General features: G+C 41.3%; 1 protein-coding gene across 1 annotated transcript in view; it reads left to right on the top strand.

The window, feature by feature from the left end:
• LOC140454688 (uncharacterized) overlaps window positions 1-17709 on the top strand; it is a 64911-nt gene extending 47202 nt beyond the window's left edge. Inside the window, exons 15-20 of the mRNA XM_072549615.1 lie at window positions 3135-3295; window positions 6442-6618; window positions 6915-7056; window positions 14887-15074; window positions 15419-15560; window positions 17528-17709. Coding sequence (XP_072405716.1) covers window positions 3135-3295; window positions 6442-6618; window positions 6915-7056; window positions 14887-15074; window positions 15419-15560; window positions 17528-17709 — 992 coding nt within the window. The remainder of the gene's footprint in view (window positions 1-3134; window positions 3296-6441; window positions 6619-6914; window positions 7057-14886; window positions 15075-15418; window positions 15561-17527) is intronic.
• The last annotated feature ends 1993 nt before the right edge of the window (window positions 17710-19702 follow it).

The following is a 19702-nucleotide window of genomic DNA, read 5'->3' as shown; positions in this document are numbered from 1 at the left end:
CCTTCCTCATCTGTATGTAATGATACTAGTGAGAGAGGGTCATATCTTTTTGTGGCTAGTTGATGTTCATGTGTCCTAGTGGTTAGTTTTCTACCTGTTTGTCCAATGTAGTATTTGTTACAGTTCTTGCAAGATATTTTGTAAATGACATTAGTTTTGCTTGTGGTCTTTATATACTTTCATCCTTTATAAAAACAAAAAAACCCTGTCATTTTGTATCTCTTAAGTTTAAAAAAAGACTTGCATTTAAATACTGTCTTTCAAAACTTCGAACCAATGTATGAGCATATGAATTAGGAGTAGGATTAGGCCTTTCAGCTCCTTCAGCCTGCTCCATCATTCACTAATATCATGGCTGATCTGACTGTAATCTCAATCTGCATTCTCATAGAGTCATAGAGATGTACAGCACAGAAACAGACCTTTCGGTCCTACTCGTCCATGCCAACCAGATATCCCAACCTAATCTAGTCCCACTTGCCAGCACCCGGCCCATATCCCTCCAAACCCTTCCTGTTCACTTTTCCAGGTTGAACTACATCTGCCACTTCTCAGCCCAAATCTGCATCCTGTCAATGTCCCGTTGCAACCTACAACAGCCCTCCACAGTATCCAGAATTCCATCAACCTTTGTGTCATCGGCAAACTTACTAAGCCACCTTTCTGCTTCCTCATCAAAGTTATTTATAAAAATCACGAAGAGCAGAGGTCCAAGAACCAATCCCTGGGGAACACCACTGGTCACTGAGCTCCAGGTTGAATACTTCCCATCTACCACCACTCTGTCTTCTATGGCCTAGCCAATTCTGTGTCCAGATAGCCAGATTTCCCTATATCCCATGCCTTCTTACTTTCTGAATGAGCCTACCCTGTGGAACCTTGTCAAACGCCTTGCTAAAATCCATGTACACCACATCCACTGCTCTACCTTCATCACTGTATTTTGTCACATCCTCAAAGAATTCAATAACGTTTTGGAGGTATAACCTGCCCCTTACCAGGGCATGCTGACTATCTCTAATCAAATTATGGTTTTCCAAGTAGTCATAAATCCTGCTTGGAGTAATGGAGGAGTGCACCAGAGTATCGTTAAGGCAGCACCTCTGTGGAATATTGACAGTGGGGGTGAGGGGGAAGATGTGTTTGGTGGTCATACTCCACCGGAGGTGGCAGAAATAGTCGAGGATGATACTTTGAGCTGGAGATTAGTGAGGTGAAAAGTGATGACAAGGGAAACTGTATTGCTGTTCGGGGAAGGAGAAGAAGTGGTGAGGACAGAAGTGCAGGAGTTGGGTCCTTATCAATATGAGGAATCCTTGGTTGAGCAAAAAGGAGATGGGGGAGGTTGGAGGCATGCAGGTGGAAACTAGCAACATTGAAACAGATGCAACAGAGACAGAGAAACTGTGAGAATTGAATAGAGTCTGTGCAGGAAATAGGGTGTAAGGAAGTATAGTTGAGGGTAACTGTGGGTGTTGCTAGGTTTGTCATGGATATTGGTGGACTGTCTGTTTTTGGAAATAGAAAGAAAGTCAAAGAAGGAAAGGAAAAATCAGAGGGACCATGTGAAGGCGAGAGAAGGACGGAAACCGGAAATGAACTGATTTAAATTTTCCAAATTCCAGACAAGCACTTAAAGTAGCACAGCTACACCTTTAACCACCCTTGCTGAACTAGAATATATCTAACTGTGCCTTAAACATATTCAAGGATCTGTTTCAACCAACTTTTTTAGGAAGAGAATTCCAAAGACTGTCAAACCCCTGAGAGAAAGCAAAGGTTGCCTTACCTTTGTTTTCACTAGTGACCAATAGTTCTAGATTTTCCTTAAAGAAGCAATCTCTCTACGTCTATCCCTTAGGGTCTTTATATGTTTCAATCAAGTCACATCTTACTCTTCTAAACTCCAGCAGTTCAAGCTTAACCTTGAGTAACCTTTCTTCATAAAACTCCAAAACTCAGGCATTGATCCAGTAAATCTTCTCTGAATTGCATGCAACATAATTCCTTAAAATAACATGACCTGTATTGCGCACAGTAATCCAGATGCAGTCTCATCAGTGCCCTGTATAACTGAATCATACTTTGCCACTTTGATATTAAATTTCCCTTGCTTTCCTAATTACTTGTTGTACCAGTATACTAATGTTTTGCAAATCATGCATAAATACACCCAGATTCCTCTATATCTCAATATGCTTTCAAACAGATAGATCTTCATTAGAAATGTAAATTTATGATAAAGATACACATTTTATTGGGTGCTATCACACAAACCAAGGTACATCATTGAATTGCAGCCAGTGGTCTTGAACTGTTAAACACAGCACCACTTCTGCACAGTATCTCACAAACACTGTGAGTCAAATAAGAATTAAGTGCTGATGATCAAAGATGGCAAGTATCTGTTTAAACACATAATGGCTAGTGAAAATAGTGATTTGTGAAGATGTAAGTACTGTATTTGTTTTGCTACTAGCAGAGATCGGAGATTTCAGACAACATTCCAAAGGTTAAAATTAAACTTCACCTCAGTTGTGGTTATGTTATTACCTGCTGGAGGCTGAATGTGAACAGATTGTATTAATTTAGCACTCCTTATGTAAAGAAAGCATTGAGTACTTTATTGAATGAGACAGTGAGAGGCAAATATGGGTGCAGAAATCATGCTTTAGAGAAAGATGTAAGTGTATTTTAAAAGCAACTATACACTGAAGATACATTGCTTAGCTAACCGGAGATTCCTCACGGTTCAGCTTCTCACTAACAGTGAGTAAATGAACCACAAAGATCAAGAATATCTGAGGCTTAATTCATTGAATTGGATGCTTTCAGCATGAGTGATGAGGTCACTACCATATGCTTAGCTCTTGGACTGCGGAGGTGACTTTTTCCCCAACTGCAATGAGTTACCTCACCCCCTCCCCCACTGAGAGGGCACGTAAATGGCAATTGAATGAGAACACAATCACATTCATTAGTGATATCCCCATTATCAAACAGCTTGTTGACATTTTTTTTAAAACACAGGGTTGTCTTATTTTTAATAACTATTAATTGTTAATGTCTGCCTCTGAGTTGCTTGTATATCACTATATAACTCTGTAACTTGCCTTCTCTTTCAATGATATCAGAGCTCCCATTTAACCCAGATTTTCTGCTGAGATGCACAGTGTCAAATATCATCTGTTCCATTGTCTTTGGAGACCGATTTGAATATGAAGATGAAAGGTTTCTAACATTGATGGAAAGAACGGAAGGAATTAGCAATGCTTTCAGCAAACCTGGAGTGCAGGTACTTTAACTCTTTTGCAATTGTAATGTTATTGAAACTATTTCCAAACTAGATACATTTCCAGATTACATTCAAATATTGATTCAATAAAGAAATTGTGAGGACATATATGGGAGACAAATGGAACTTGCATGGAGGATTTCATTTCGTGAGGCTTAGCAAGATCTCTAACTGCATCTTACCAAACACAATTCATTAACTACTTACCCTATGCTGCCCTGATTGTGGCCCCATTCTGCTAAACGCTGTTACTGGAAGAACTTGCCACTTACCAGATATCCATCAAGAGACTGGTATCTCTTTCATTCATGCCATCTTTAAAATGCTGCCGTACACCCAGCCAAATGTTGGCAATCTGGCAATACTTATTACTGGTAATGTAATGGAACAACAGCCATCAAACTGTACTGTTCACGGCACATAGCCATGATTGACACTCCCTTGCACATCCAACCCCAATCTCTCATCGTAGTTGTGTTTATCCACCAGACCACACAGTATACCTGTCCTAAGCCACATCCCATCCTGTCACCCTGAGTCACCTATATTCTATCCCCAATGTAGACCCACATCTTATTGTTCCTGATGAAAGGCTTTTGCCCAAAATGTCAATTCTCCTGCTCCTCAGATGCTGCCTGTAATTTCCAACACCATACTCTCAACCTGCATCTTATCGTTGTCCAGTATGGGATCATTACAGAAATGCAACGATTGGACAATTACAAACATGAGCTTTTGCTTATAGCCAGCAAAAACAAATACATACAAAACGAATGGAGGATCGGTTCGGCCCCACATACATACCAAATGCGAGCATGATGACCAATCCTTATTTTGTGGTCCTCTGTGGCTGCTGGACTCAGCTCTCATCCACTGCATCCAGTGTGAATCAAGTCCCATCTGATTTGTAACACCTGATGTAGCTGAGCACTGTCATGCACAAAGAGAGCTTCAACCTTCCAATGTCCTCATCATCCTTCTTGGAAGATTGCTTCTGTTCCCCCAATTTCCTTAGCAATCAACACATCACACTGGTGTTTGCTGCACTGGTGCAAAGCACAACATGCTAGGAACATCCAGTAACACATTGTCCAGAATATAGCTGCAGGGCTCCCAGACTAGTCCAAACAATGGAACTGCATCTTCAGTGAGTGCTCTGCCTTGGCCCTGGTCATCAGTAAAGTGATCGAAGGTGTCATCATTAGTGCTAACAAGCAGCACTTGCTCAGCAATAACCTGCTTAGTGACGCCCAGTTTCGGTTCCACCAGGGCCACTCAGGTCTTGACCTCATTACAGCCTTGGTTCAAACATGGACAAAAGAGCTGAATTCCAGAGGGGAGGGGAGAGTGACAGCCCTTGACAGCAAAGCTGCATTTGAGTGAGTATAACATAAAGGAGTCCTAGCAAAACTGGAATTAGTGGGTAGTGGGGGCAAACTCTCCACTGGTTAGAGTCATACTTGGCACATAGGAAGATGGTCGTGATTGTTGGAGGTCAGTCATCTCAGCTCCAGGACATCTCTGCAGGAATTCCTCAGGATAGTGCCCTATGCCCAACCACCTTCACTTGCTTTATCAAAGCCATTTGATACATACATGAATAGGAAAGGTTTGGAGGGATATGGGCCAGGAGCAGATAGGTGGGACTAGTTTAGCTTGGGAACATGGTCAGCATGGACTAGTTAGACCGAAGGGTCTGTTTCCATGCTGTATGACTCTAAGATGTCTAAGAAGACTATTCTTGCAACACAAGGTCAGAAATTAGGATATTTACCAATGATTACACAATGTTCATCACTGTTTGCAACTCTTCCAATATTGAAGCAGTCCACGTTCAAGTGCAGCAAGATCTGGACAACGTCCAGGCTTGAGCGAACAAATCACAAGTAGTATTCACACCAAGTGCCAGGCTATGATCATCACCAATAAGAGACAACCTAACTACTGCCCCATAACATTCAATGCTGTTTTCATCACTAAATCCCCCACTACCAACACACTGGGGGGTTATCATTGACCAGAAACTTAACTGGACTCACCACATAAACACCATGGGCAAAAAAGCAGGTCAGAGGTTGAGATAACTGTGGTGAGTAACTTGCCTCCTGACTCCCCAAAGCCTGTCCCTTATCTACAAGGCACAAGTCAGGAGCGTGATGGAATACTCCCTACTTGCCTGGATGTGTGCAGCTCCAGCAACACTTAAGAATCTTGATACCATCCAGGACCAAGTCAGCCTGCTTGATTGGCACTATAGCCACAAGCATCCACTCCCTCCACTACTGACGCTCAGTAGCAGCAGTGTGTACCATCTACAAGATGCACTGCAGAAATTCACCAAAAATCCTCAGACACCACCATCCAAACCCACAACCACTTCAATATAGAAGGATAAGGACAGCAGATACATGGGAACACCAACCTATGCAAGTTTCCCTCCAAGCTACTCACCATCCTGACTTGGAAACATATCACTGTTCTTTCATTGTCGTTGGTCAAAATCATGGAATTCACTCCCTAAGGACATTGTGGGTTATCAACAGGATGTAGACTGCAGCAGTTCAAGAAGGCAACAAAGCAACATCGTGCATACTAAAGTAAGGGTTCCATGTGCTGAACTAAACGCATGTTAAACAACTTAAATAGCATTCTGTAGATAGCTAAATGATGATTTAATAAATTGATCAAATTAAAGATCTGCAGTCATGCCATATATAATTGTGAATAGTGGTGGCCGTTAAAATAACTAATGAAAGGTCATGACATTCATGACAATGGCAAAACACAGCATGTAAATACAAAAGACAAGTTTGAGCATTCCTAACTAACTTTAGCCAGATGTGCTGGATACATTGGTATCCTCTACCTCTGTGCCAAGAGATTGCTTGCTGAAATCCCATCAATTTTTTATTATAATGTAGTCTCATATCACACCTTTATTTTAACCAATGTGAAGAAGATGAGCCAGTAAACCTTTCTTAAATTTCCCTATCTTCAATCAGGATTGAATCCCAATTGATCATCACCAGACCAGGAGGTAAAACTGTTTTTGAAACAGTATCCCACTAACTGTTCACCACTAACCTTTTGCCTCTTGCTTGCCAGAAGCACTAACTTATTAGTGAAAATATTGTGTGTTTTTGCAGATGTACAATAATTTCCCAAAGATCATGAATTTCCTGCCTGGGTCTCATCACAAGATACTCCAAAACATGGCAGACTTGAAAACCTTTGTGAATCAAATGATCCAAAGCCACAGAGAAAGTTTACAGAAAGATTTCCCCAGGGATTACATCGACAGTTTCCTTATTAAGATGGATGAGGTATTGAAAGTACTTTCAAATCTGAATCTTTATGTTTCCAATTTTTGTGTCTTATCTCCTGCCAGTAAGACATGGTTGATCTGGTGAATCCAACAGGCTTAAACTTAGGTTATTACCAGCTAACAAAACAGGCCCACATTTTGGAAACTTGTCATTAATACTCCACTGGCATTATATATAAGCAGCTAAAAAAATTCAATTTGCATAAAGGCACAATTTGTCTTTGACAAACATAAACTAAAGTCTGTACAAGGCTTTTTAAGCTTTTGAAGTAAATTTGATATGCTTTCCTTCAGGAGAAACACAAACCTGACTCAGAATTCATTGATGAGAATTTATTGATGTCAGTGATAAATTTATTTCTGGCTGGAACTGAAACAACCAGCACAACACTGCAATGGGCTATCCAGATTCTGGTGAAGTTTCCACATATTCAGGGTAAGCAGTATTATTTGAAAATAATTCATGGATTTTCACTGTATTTTACTGTAAAATGCAAGTGGCAATCGTTCAATTCAAATCATTCAATTCAGTTTAATTCAAGCAGCCCTGAGATGCGGCCTGGTCCAAACTATAAGTTCAGTGTCTCTATCTGTGTTCAAAATTTCCTCTCTGCAGCATTTCAGTGCTGGGTGCACCCTGCAATGCAGGTCTGAGCTTCTGAAACATCTTGACAGTGGATCAGAGAGGTACTATGAGGATGCTGAAGAATTGGCAAATATTAGATGCCAATGTATGTGGACAAAGGGAGTATGCAACTTCAACTGTTAACACAATCCGGCACCATTTTGAACAGCTTAAGCAATACAAGGTATAACTGAGAGTCTATCTTTGTTCTGTTGCCTCTGCTGTGAGTTCTCAGCCAGCTTACTAATGACACCTGTGCCTCCACCCTCCTCCATTGTCACACTGCCACCTGCACCACATCCATCAATGCATGAATCGCCATTCTTTAGATACTATCTCAGCTGGCTTGTTCGCCCACCTAGCACTTGCCTGCTTAGCATTTACATGTGTATTTGCATCATCCATGAATTGCCTTGCTTTCTTTTCTGTGTCAATTAGTAACAACCTGGCAACTTTTTTTTGCTGGTCAGCAGTTCTTGGTCAAGGGTGGGGTGAGGTGGGGTGGAATACGTTGCTGTACCACAACTTGCTATGTAAATCTTACACCTACGCCATGTGCCAGCAGTGTTTACACAAACATATAGCAGCCCAGGAGTGGGTCACATCAGTCCAATAGCTTCATAGTAGCTAGACCACGGGCTATGGCCAATACAGTTTGGGACATGTCATGAGTTTGGATGCTTCTTGACTGAGGCTGTCTGGTCAGTTTGTTCAAGGAGGTCAGTCCATCAGAGGGGGTAGGAATAAAGTTTGCGTAAAGATTTCTATCCTGGGTGCTGGTTGCCATAGTTGTGGATATGTTTGCCGAGCTGAGAAGTTGATTTACAAATGTCTCGTCCCCTGTCTAAGTGATACCTTCTGTGCTTTTGAGCCTCCTGTGAAGTGGTGCTGTACTGTGTCTTCTGGAATTCATTTGGTTCCATTCCTGCTACTTCCAGTTGCTGGTTCTGGTAGATCATTGAAGTGGCCAGTATATTGGGTCTAGGGCTGTGTGTTTGTTGATGGGAATCCATGAATGCGTGACACGCCTCTACAAATTCTCTGGCTGTCCTCTGTTTAGCTTGTCCTTCTGATCGTTATGTTGTCCCAGTTGAATTTGTGGTCCTTGTCATGTATGTATATGTGTGGCTACTAGAGATTGCTGGTCATGGCGTTTAGTGGCTAGTTGGTGTTCGTGGATGTAGACTGCTAGCTGTCTGCCTGTTTGTTCTATATAGTATTTTGTGCAGACTTTGCATGGAATCTTGTAAATTACATATAGGGTATAGGGTCTTTTGTTCTGGTGAGTTGCTGTCTGAGCGTGGGTGTTGGTTTATGGGCTGTCATGAATTCAAGTGGTGGAGAGGTGTGGCTGTTAGTTCTGAGATGTTTTTTATATAAGGTAGCATGGCTAGTGTGTTGGGACGTGGCATGTTCTTGTTGCATTGTTTGTCTGCTAGGCATCTGCAGATGAAGTTGCAGGGATATCTGTTCTTGGGAAATAAGGCAGGACAGGTGACTGAGGTGCCAGTTGGGGCTAGTGACCATTATTCTATTGGTTTTAAAATAATAATGGAAAAGGATAGACATGATGTAAGAGTTAAAGTTCTAAATTAGAGGAAGGCCAATTTTGATGACATTAGGCAAGGACTTTCAGAAGTGGGTTGGGGGGGGGGTATAGATGTTCACAGGTAAAGGGATGGCTGGAAAATGGAAAGCCTTCAAAAATGAGTTAGAGTCCAGAGATGTTATGTTCCTGTTAGGGTAAATGGCAAGGCTGGTAGGTGTAGGGAATACTGATGATTAAAGAAATTGAGGTTTTGGTCAAGAAAAAGAAGGAAGCATATGTCAGGTTTAGGTAGCAGAGAGTGAGTGAATCCTTAGAAGAGTTGAGGTTTTTGAAGAAGTAACAAAGAAGATTGATGAGGGCAGAGCAGTAGATGTGATCTATATGGACTTCAGTAAGGTGTTCGACAAGGTTCCCCATGGGAGACTGATTAGCAAGGTTAGATCTCATGGAATACAGGGAGAACTAGCCATTTGGATACAGAACTGGCTCAAAGGTAGAAGACAGAGGGTGGTGGTGGAGGCTTGTTTTTCAGACTGGAGGCCTGTGACCAGTGGAGTGCCACAAGGATCGGTGCTGGGCCCTCTACTTTTTGTGATTTACATAAATGATTTGGATGCGAGCATAAGAGGTACAGCTAGTAAGTTTGCAGATGACTCCAAAAGTGGACAGCGAAGAGGGTTACCTCAGATTACAACAGGATCTGGACCAGATGGGCCAATGGGCTGAGAAGTGGCTGATGGAGTTTAATTCAGATAAATGCGAGGGGCTGCATTTTGGGAAAGCAAATCTTAGCAGGACTTATGCACTTAATGGTAAGGTCCTAGGGAGTGTTGCTGAACAAAGAGTGCAGGTTCATAGCTCCTTGAAAGTGGAGTCGCAGGTAGATAGGATAGTGAAGAAGGCGTTTGGTATGCTTTCCTTTATTGGTCAGAGTATTGAGTACAGGAGTTGGGAGGTCATGTTGCTGCTGTACAGGAAATTGGTTAGGCCGCTGTTGGAACATTGCGTGCAATTGTGGTCTCCTTCCTATCGGAAAGATGTTGTGAAACTTGAAAGGGTTCAGAAAAGATTTACAAGAGTGTTGCCAGGGTTGGAGGATTTGAGCTACAGGGAGAGGCTGAACAGGCTGGGGCTGTTTTCCCTGGAGCATCGGAGGCTGAGGGGTGACATTATAGAGGTTTACAAAATTATGACGGGCATGGATAGGATAAATAGACAAAGTCTTTTCCCTGGGGTCGGGAAGTCCAGAACTAGAGGGCATAGGTTTAGGGTGAGAGGGGAAAGATATAAAAGAGACCTAAGGGGCAACTTTTTCACGCAGAGGGTGGTACATGTATGGAATGAGCTGTCAGAGGATGTGGTGGAGGCTGGTAGAGTTGCAATATTTAAAAGGGATTTGGATGGGTATATGAATAGGAAGGGTTTGGAGGGATATGGGCCGGGTGCTGGCAGGTGGGACTAGATTGGGTTGGGATATCTGGTCGTCATGGATGGGTTGGACTGCAGGGTCTGTTTCCATGCTGTACATCTCTATGACTCTAAGTATACGTAAGAGGGGAATCAAGAGGGCAAAAAGGAGACATGAGATAGCTTTAGCAAATAGGGTTAAGGAGAATCCAAAGGGATTTATAAATACATTAAAGACTAAAGGAGAGAATAGGGACCCTCAAAGATCAACAAGGCCACGTATATGTAAAACCGCAGGAGAAGGGGATGATGCTAAATGAGTATTTTGCAACAGTTTTTACTGTGGAGAAGGATATGGAAGATACAGAATGTGGTGAAAAAAACAGTGACATCTTGAAAAATCTCCATATTACAGAAGAGGTGGTGCTGGGTATCTTAAAACGCATAAAGTTGGATAAAGCCCCAGGACCTGATCAGGTATACCCTAATACCCTGTGGGAAGCTAGGGAAGTGTTTGCTGGGCCACTTGCTGAGATATTTGTATCTTCGATAGCCGCAGGTGAGGTTGGCTAACATGGTACCACAATTCAAGAAAGGTGGTAAGGAAGAGCTAGAGAACTATAGACTGGTGAGCCTGACATCGGTGGTGGGCAAGTTGTTGGAGGGAAATCGGAAGGGACACCATTTACATGTATTTGGAAGGGCATGGACTGATTAGGGATAGTCAACACAGCTTTGTGTGTGGGAAATTGTGTCTCACTAACTTAATTTTTTTGAAGAAATAACAAAGAGGATTGATGAGGCCAGAATGATGTGTGTGATCTTGATGGACTTCCATAATGCGTTTGACAAGTTCCTCATGGTAGACTGGTTAGCAAAGTTAGATCACATGGAATACAGAGAGAACTTGCTATGTGGATACAGGATTGGTTCTAAGGTAGAAGACAGAGGGTGGTGGTGGAGGGTTGCTTTTCAGACTGGAGACCTTTGCTCAGAGGTGTGCCACAAGGATCAGTGCTGAGTCCACTGCTTTTTGTCATTTATATAAATGATTTGGATGTGAACTTAGGAGATATGGTTAGTAAGTTTGCAGATGACACTAAAATTGGAGGCGTAATGGACAGTGAAGAAGTACCTCAGGGAACTTTGCATTCTTTGATCAGATGGGCCAATGACCTAAGGAGTGGCAGATGGAGTTTAATTTAGATAAGTGTGAGGTCCTGCAATTTGGAAAGGCAAATCAGGGCAGGACTTATATACTTAATGGTAAGGTCTGGGGAAGTGTTGCTAAACAAAGAGTGCTTGGAGTGCAGGTTCATAGTTCCTTGAAAATGGAGTTGTAGGTAGATAGGATAGTGAAGAAGGCATTTGGTATGTTTATTGGCCTTTATTGGTCAGAGAGTTGGGTATAAGAGATGGGAGGACATGTTGCGGTTGTACAGGAAATTGGTGAAGGCACTATTGGAATACTGCATGCAATTCTGGTCTCCCTACTGTAGGAAGGGTGTTGTGAAACTTGAAAGGTTCAGAAAAGATTTAAAAGGATTTTGCCAGGGTTGGGCGACTTGAGATATAGGAAGAGGTTGAATAAACTGGGCCTATTTTCTCTGAGTGGAGGGGTGACCTTCTCTAAGTTTATAAAATCATGAGGGGCATGGACAAAATGAATAGACAAGGCCTTTTCCCCAGGAAGGCGAGAGACTAAAACTAGAGGGTATAGGTTAAAGGTGTGAGGGGAAAAATTTAAAAGGGACCTAAGGGAAACCTTTTCATACAGAAGGTGGTGTGTGTGTGGTATGAGCTGCCACTGGAAGTCGTGGAGGCTTGTACAATTACAACATTTAAAGGCATCTGGGTGGATGTATGAATAGGAAGGGTTTAGAGGAATAATGGGTCAAATGCTGGCAAATGGGACTAGCTTAATTTAGGATATGTGGTCGGCATGGATGATTGGACCAAAGGGTCTGTTTCAGTTCTGTACATTTCTATGACTCTTTAACTCCAAGTGATACCTTATGTAAAAGTACGCTGTCACCAAAGTGCCCTGAAAAGGTTTGCTTGTTCTTTTCCCTCCCATTATGTCTTGCTGTTGACCCATGTTCTGCAGCTGGGATGGATGCAGCTCTGCTCAACAGTTGAGCCTGTTCACCTTGGAGATTTGGTCGGGCAACCCCAGAGGTTTTTGTGTTAGGTCTTGCTGAGACCATACATGCTGAGGAGGTGCAGATGGATGCTCCCCATCTTCTACTTTCAAGAGTTGGAGAGGAACAAGCAGAGTGGTATACAGCCTGGCCACCTCTGGAGTGTCTGAGAGGAGACTTCTGAGACGTTTGTGTGTGATTCTTCCTCTAGCATGAGTGCCTTCTTGCACCTCTCAGTCCTTGTGAGGAAGAACCACTGAAGTGCAAATCAGGGTCTCTGTCCTCCTGTCTCAATGTTTCCTGTCTTGAGGACCAAAGGCCAAGGTAATTGAATGCAAGTTTGCGCATTTTTGCAATAGATTTTCAGGGTGTCCAAAGCAGCCCCTACTTCAAGGGATTCATACAATTGCATTCCAGAGACTGCGAGATGTCAATGGCAGAGCATCATTCCTGCTGACTCTGGGTTATGAAGGCCATTGCCTCCCACATACCTATCTGCCACTCCTGTTCTTTCCTGTACATATCACTGAAATCTTTGATTGCTAACACCACAAAATCCTCTACCTAGGGTTGAGCAGGTGTGTAATCCTCAAGTGTAAGCATCCTGGGGCATTTCTTCCTTGGCCAGCTGCAGAGCTGTTGCAGTTAGGTGCTCACCAGCTTGTGCTCCCAAACCTTCTCAGCATAACATTTCCATCAAGGTATCATATTTGAGCTGGTGAGGGTTGCAGGCTACAGCCTTACTGATGTTTCCTCTGAGGCCTCGGTGCTGTCTTCCTCAGAGACCAAGGAGGTGGTTTCTGATAGAATCAGCTATTTCTTCATTGAGGTTGTACCTTCTACTGGTACCTGCTTGACACAAGATTGAAAAAGCCAGTAGAAATGGTGTACAATGAAGGAGACAGTGGGGTTATCATGAGCATTCCTGTGTTATGAAGAATGGTACTTTTTTGGTTGGTGGGACGTTGATGATTTAGCATCCATGCTGGAGCGATCTGGACTTCTCTGAGAGATAGAAATCTCTCCACAGTGAGTGAGGAACCTGTCTGGCCTCTGTCTGCTCTACTGTCTTCTCCTGGAATGAGAGCAAGTGGGTGGCATGGCTGTTAGGTACTTATGCAGGTAGTCAAAAAACGTTAAGGTATCCTGGGCACTGAGTAGGCATTGGAGCTACCATGCAGGGTAAGATTTATTTTTCGGTGGGGGGGGGGGGGGGGGGGGGAGGAGGAGAAAGGAAGCAACAACAAATGAGGGAACATGTTAAAGTCAAAGCATTTGCCTCAGTGAGAGGCGGTACAATAGCAGAGATTAGAGAAAATGAAGTGACAGAGAGAAGAATGTGACTCTTACTCTGACAGAGGGGAACAGGTTACTGACCTTCATGTGATACTGCTGGCCACTCCTCCAGACCTTAGAGTCCTCACAACTCAGGTCCTGACCTCAGTCCAGGCTGTCAGGGTCTGGTATTGTGGCATCCTCTTCCAGTCCTCTGGGAAGAAGACACCCCTTCTCAGATGTATTCTCTCCTGTTTTTGTTTTGAGAGGTTTGAGACAGAGGTACAGAACTTCCTGGTCTATTCAAAGTTTGGGAGAAGATTCCTGGTCTATGGCTATACAATAAACAGCTTGTAAGGCCTTGGGACTTCTTTAAAAGTTGGAACGCTAAAAGCGGAATGAATGGGTGGAGTCAGGTTCCCACAGAACCAGGGTTTTTAGTTTAGCTTTCGGTTGTTGGGGTTTTGATACAATCTGTTTTGCTGACTTTACCAAGGGTGTGTTTGTGGGATGTTGCTATCTTGGAACAGTTGCTGTTTAGAAGTTAGATAATCTATTATTTTGTTAAGTTTTCCAACAGAGTTAAAGTTATACCAATTATTCCTTCGTTTGTTTGTATTTTAACTGTTAGGTAAGAATAAAGTGTGTTTTGCTTAAAGCTGACTAGTGTCACCAATCAAATTACATCTGGAACACAACACCTTACACTTGTCTTTAAATAAGATAAAAGTTAAAGGATCTTGACTATCTCCATGATATCTTTGAAGGGGGTTTAGTTTGGTCCAGAACATCAGGATCACCCCATCTATCAGGATCTTCTGTTGCCTGTCAGAGAATCATGCGATAAAGTTTCAAGTTGGATGAGAATCCTGATGTTAAATCTCCAGTAACTGTTCCAACTGTTCCCTTAAACCAAATTTTCAAACAATAATGAAATATTATAAATCTTCATCATATTTCACCTTAAATCAGCAGTTACTTAGCCTTTGATCCTCCCTTCTTGTAAAAACTTTGAAAAGAAAAGCTTAGTGGACTTAGTCTTGGACTGAAGTCAATGGCTAAACCCATAGTTTTCTTTTTACATAAAGAAAAGCAAACTAGCTTGCAAACAATCAATATTTGTGATTGGATGAGACTATTCTGTGAAATGGGAGTGAAATACTGCAATTTAGACCAATCTATGAAGTGTTACAGAAGACTGAAGTTGGAGGTGCTTGTAAGGTAAATACATTTTTCTAAAATAGATTGTTAAATTACGTTCCCGCACAGAGAAAATCTATCAAGAGATTTGTGAGGTGATTGGATCCTATCGAAGACCTGCTATTGAAGATCGAGCAAAAATGCCTTACACAGATGCTGTCATTCATGAGGTTCAGCGATACATCGACATTGTTCCTATGAATATTCCACATATGGCGACAAAAGATGTAGAATTCAGAGGATACCTGATTCCTAAGGTCAGAATCAAATCTATATAATGACATTCCTGGTTGTATGATACCTTTGGCTGTTAAACCATCATATAAGAAATTACTTCAGAAATTTAGTGACAATATGCACATCATTCTGCACCAGCCTCACAAAAACACACAAGGTGAGTGACTAGTTCCTCTGTTTTCAGTGCCTGAGGTTGAAATGAACCATTGATAATAACAAAGTGATCCAAAGTAAGAGATATTTGACGATGGTTGAAATTCTCATCATCATTAGCACTTTAAAATATCATTCTATATGGGGCTTAAACTGAATATTGATGTAAATTGTTGTTGCATTGTCTGATCTTATAATGATTCCATTTTAGGGCACTTTTGTGATTACTGTACTTTCCTCCGTTCTGAAAGCCACCAGCCAGTGGGAGACTCCAGACTCCTTTAATCCAAATCACTTCCTTGATGAAAATGGATGCTTCAAACAAAGTGAAAGTTTTATGGCATTCTCTGCAGGTACAGTCTCCTCTCTTTTGAAGAATGATGTCTGTGTTGTTCCCTGACTGACTTTCCACTACTCCTTGGACTGGTTGCATTACATCTGCAGGAATGACTGTGGCGTGGACTGTAGTGCAACAAACCTTTGACCTTGACTGTCCCTACAGGACAACATCATGTCAAACCACTGGACTGATATTGGACAATGCCCTTTGCATACTTTGTTGGTTTTCCTGACTGAAGGCTTCCTTGGTTGTGTGAAATTTTGGGATTCCCCCCTGCTTAGACTTTGAGAGATGGCCATTTGGCTGAAGCATGTGGAAAGTGTTTGCTGTTGTACACTGCTGGCACATCGTGCAGGTATGAGATTGATACAGCATGAAACTATACAGTAACGTGTCCAAGCTGTTACTGATGACTGCTGGCAACCATGATAATCTGCCTAGCTTTGCATCCGCACAAAAGTGGCAAGGCTACACAGAAATATGAACCTCTAAGCTCTGGCTGAGGGGGTCAAAGTGCAAAAAGGCAAGCTAAGGCAATGTTCAGTGCATACAAGTAGGTGCAAAATGAGATCCACCTTGGTCCATTTTGCAGGGTTGGTGCCTGTCCCTGCTTAAAGTGTCCTGCCAGCAGCATTACAATAAAAGGTGCCAAAATGCCTTAAAAAGAAGCAAGGAGGTGCAGATCCACATTGTGCGTCAGAAATGAGACATGGTGGTACAGTGAGGTATATGTCCCATGCCAATTTACATGGATGGGGTGCATGTGGTCATTGCCCATGAAGAACGCCCAAAGATGTTGGTAACTGCTTTCCAAAGTAAAGACCTGGAGTCATCGTGTACCCATTTTGACTTTAAAGTCAGAAATTGTCTCCACCTAGTTTCTATTTGTTAGGTGGCAGAATGGGAAACTGCACCTGAAGTCAATAAGATTCAGTAATAATATGAATATATCCAAGTAGGCATCTTGTCACTCACTAGTGAGGTTCTCGTCTCACTGAAAACTTGTTTGGAGAATCTTTTATTTCTCAACATCAAGAATCTCATTTCTGCCTATCTCTCTATTTTTCCAACTGACTTATCAATGCCCATGTTTTTCAGGGGAATATTTGCCCATTAACTATGTTTCTCAATTCACAGATGCTGCCAAACTTGCTGAATTTCTCAACACTTCCTGCTTTTATTTATTAAACATTCATTTATGCACAAAGAATTATGCTGACAACAAATTTATGATTGCAGTTGGGCTAACAGTGTGACGCACTTGCATCTAACGGAAACTATATATGTTAATACACAAGGGCCCTGTAGCAACAGAAACTCCATATGTTAATACACAAGGGCCCTGTAGCTCAATAAAGTAGTTGACAGCCATTTTCTGGATAAATTTCTGCCTTGACTAAGCAGTCAGTTTGCTTGGTTTAAAATTTAACAAAGCTTGGCAATTAACTATCAATCATTATTACACCATACATTTTTTTAAACAAAGCATCTACCAATCTCAGTCAACTTGGCAACCAATCAGCAGTCTCCTTGGCAATCAATCAGCAATCTTCTCTCGAAGTATAAATGTTGTTTTCTGTTCACTTTGGTAATTCTTACATATTGTCCTGATGAGCACGAGATGAAAATCTAACAATTTTTTTTGCAATAGTCAAAGATGTGAGTGTAATGCAAAATGGTAGAGTTCAGATGGGAGATCAGCTATGATGTTGCTGACAGGTGGAACAAGCCAGAAGGACAAAATGTCCATATCCAGCTCCTATTTTTTATGTTCCTACATAACTGTTGTCAAGCAACTTATTGTTGCTAAATGGAATGTTTGATGCAAATACTATTGATCTCACTTTGTTGAGTACAAAATCTCAAGTGGAGAAGTCAAAGAAGTAAATCCAACACAATTTTCATGATTGTAACTGATCGATAGTGGAATGCTGCAAGCAGAATTTAAAGTTTTTTTTCAATACTATCTCTGTTTTGCAGGAAAGAGAATGTGTCTAGGAGCATCCTTGGCTCGGATGGAACTCTTTCTTTTTTTGACCACTCTGTTGCAGAACTTTGTCTTCAACTCTATTACTGATCACAAGGATATTGACATATCACCAGCTACTAGTGGGATCCTGGTTAAACCCCATGTGTACAAATTCTGTGCCATTTCTCGTTAAATAAACTAGGATCTTGAAAAATATTTTAACAGATGATACCAGGAAAAGATGATTCACAAACCTAATTTTAGAATCTCAAGAGCAGTATATTTTGCATTAATGAATATTTTTGAGTGCCACAGATCAGTACCTTGTAATGGTGAATATTGTTTTTAAGCAGCCTGTAAATAAAAATAGATGAGAAGTGGTTTTGTTATTGTGTTCCTTTTAATTCTTTTTCAATCATCTTTTGAGTTTGGCTCCTAGCACAACTGAATTCATAATTCATGTTTATTTAATCTTGATTTAATTTTTCTAATATCATTCCCACCTGCACTTCATCCTCCATCTCCTTTAAACATTGAATGAGTCCAAATCTTCAGTACCTTTAATTGGCTGGACAGCTGGTTTGCAATGCAGAATGACACCAAAAGTGTGGGTTCAATTCCTGCACTGGATGAGGTTACCATGAAGCACTTTAAAAATTTCAAAACTATACTTTTTTCATCAAAAATATCTTTGTAGTTCGGTTCTTCTTCTCAGCCTCTCCTCTCACCTGAGGCATGGTGACCCTCAGGTTAAATCACCAGCAGATGTCTCTCTCTCTCTCTCTAATAAAAGAGCAGCCCTATGGTCTGGGTGACTTTACTTTTGCTCAAAATAACAGACTTTAGTCACTCAGAAATTATAACTTGACACTTTTTTCTAGCTATTTTCTGAAAAATAAATTTTGCCACTTTTAAAATGCCACAAAATCACTATCATGGAATATTATTCAAAAGGAGGGTTCAGTATTTCAAGGACGAGGCCATACTGTCTTTGGTCCTGCTTTCAAAAATCATTTGTTTCAATTGCTGATTTGAGGCTTTTGTGGAAAAAAATGAAATAGTGGAATAAAATTAGCTGTGATAAGAATCCTGTACTCCCATTTACAGTGAACATAATTTTTCTATTTAGTTATTAAAACCATGAAGTTCCTGTAAACTGTGAAGAGTGAATATTTAGATTCCTCTGGTATGACCATCTGGCTGGTCTCTTTAAGTATCACTAAAAGACTGAAAATCCTCAGATCCCCTAGATATTTGCGACCTAGGACACAGCTTCAACTTTTAGATCCACCCAGCTTTTCACATTTTTATGTAGGAATGTTGGGTTCATCAGTAGCTTGAGTTACAAAGCCACATGATGACAATCAGGCCTTTTTCTGGGTTGTCAGGTTTTTTTTTCAGCTTACGTTTTGCAAGTTTTCTAAGTTGCCACATGCATTTCCCAAAATGGAACAAAACAGGCGCGCACAAGCACCACAAGGTGACTCATTTCCTGGCTCAGAGTTTCCCTATATTTCTGATCTGTACAAATAGTCTGAACAGCAACTCCCTTCAACAATCATGGACTTGTTTCACTGAACGGCTTTATTGCTTCTTCAATTGAGTTGTTAATTCTTCTGATTTGAGCAAAGTAAAGGCTCAGTTGTTCTGGTGGATCTTTAGTAGTGCCAAGCATTGCTATTTCTAAAGTGAACTCTGCTTTAACTTGGTGAAAATTATTTTTTTTCTTCATCACCAGCACACAGCTGTCTGTGTATTGATACCAGATTACAGTCTTTATTGTTCCAACTGGATTTTTTCTGCATTCCATCACCATGGATTTAAATAACCCAGAAATAACCCTACTTTATAGTCTTTTAGGTGTTCTGCTCATTATGTGGTTTCTTAAAAACAGACAATCAGAGAAAGGCAGGCTCCCAATTCTTGGTAATATGTTCCAAATGGATAGGAAAGCATCTCACAAGTCTCTCATAAGATAAGGTATGCATCATTCTTTTTCATTTGCTAAATACTGTAAAATGTCTATTTTTCAACGTTTTGCCCTCCTGTAAGAGCCTTAACTCAGCCTGAAGTACAAACTCATGATGTCTGGATGCTCTGGGATTCTCATACAAAAACCTATTCTGAAGCTTTTAGGTTGAATTCATAAGTGTCAGTAATCTACTGAAAGGAGACTCACAGCCAAA

The sequence above is a fragment of the Chiloscyllium punctatum genome, chromosome 29, assembly GCF_047496795.1.
Source record: "Chiloscyllium punctatum isolate Juve2018m chromosome 29, sChiPun1.3, whole genome shotgun sequence".
Classification (NCBI taxonomy): Eukaryota; Metazoa; Chordata; class Chondrichthyes; order Orectolobiformes; family Hemiscylliidae; genus Chiloscyllium; species Chiloscyllium punctatum.
Note: the sequence above shows the minus strand (reverse complement) of the source record. Positions and strands in the feature narration are given on the sequence as shown.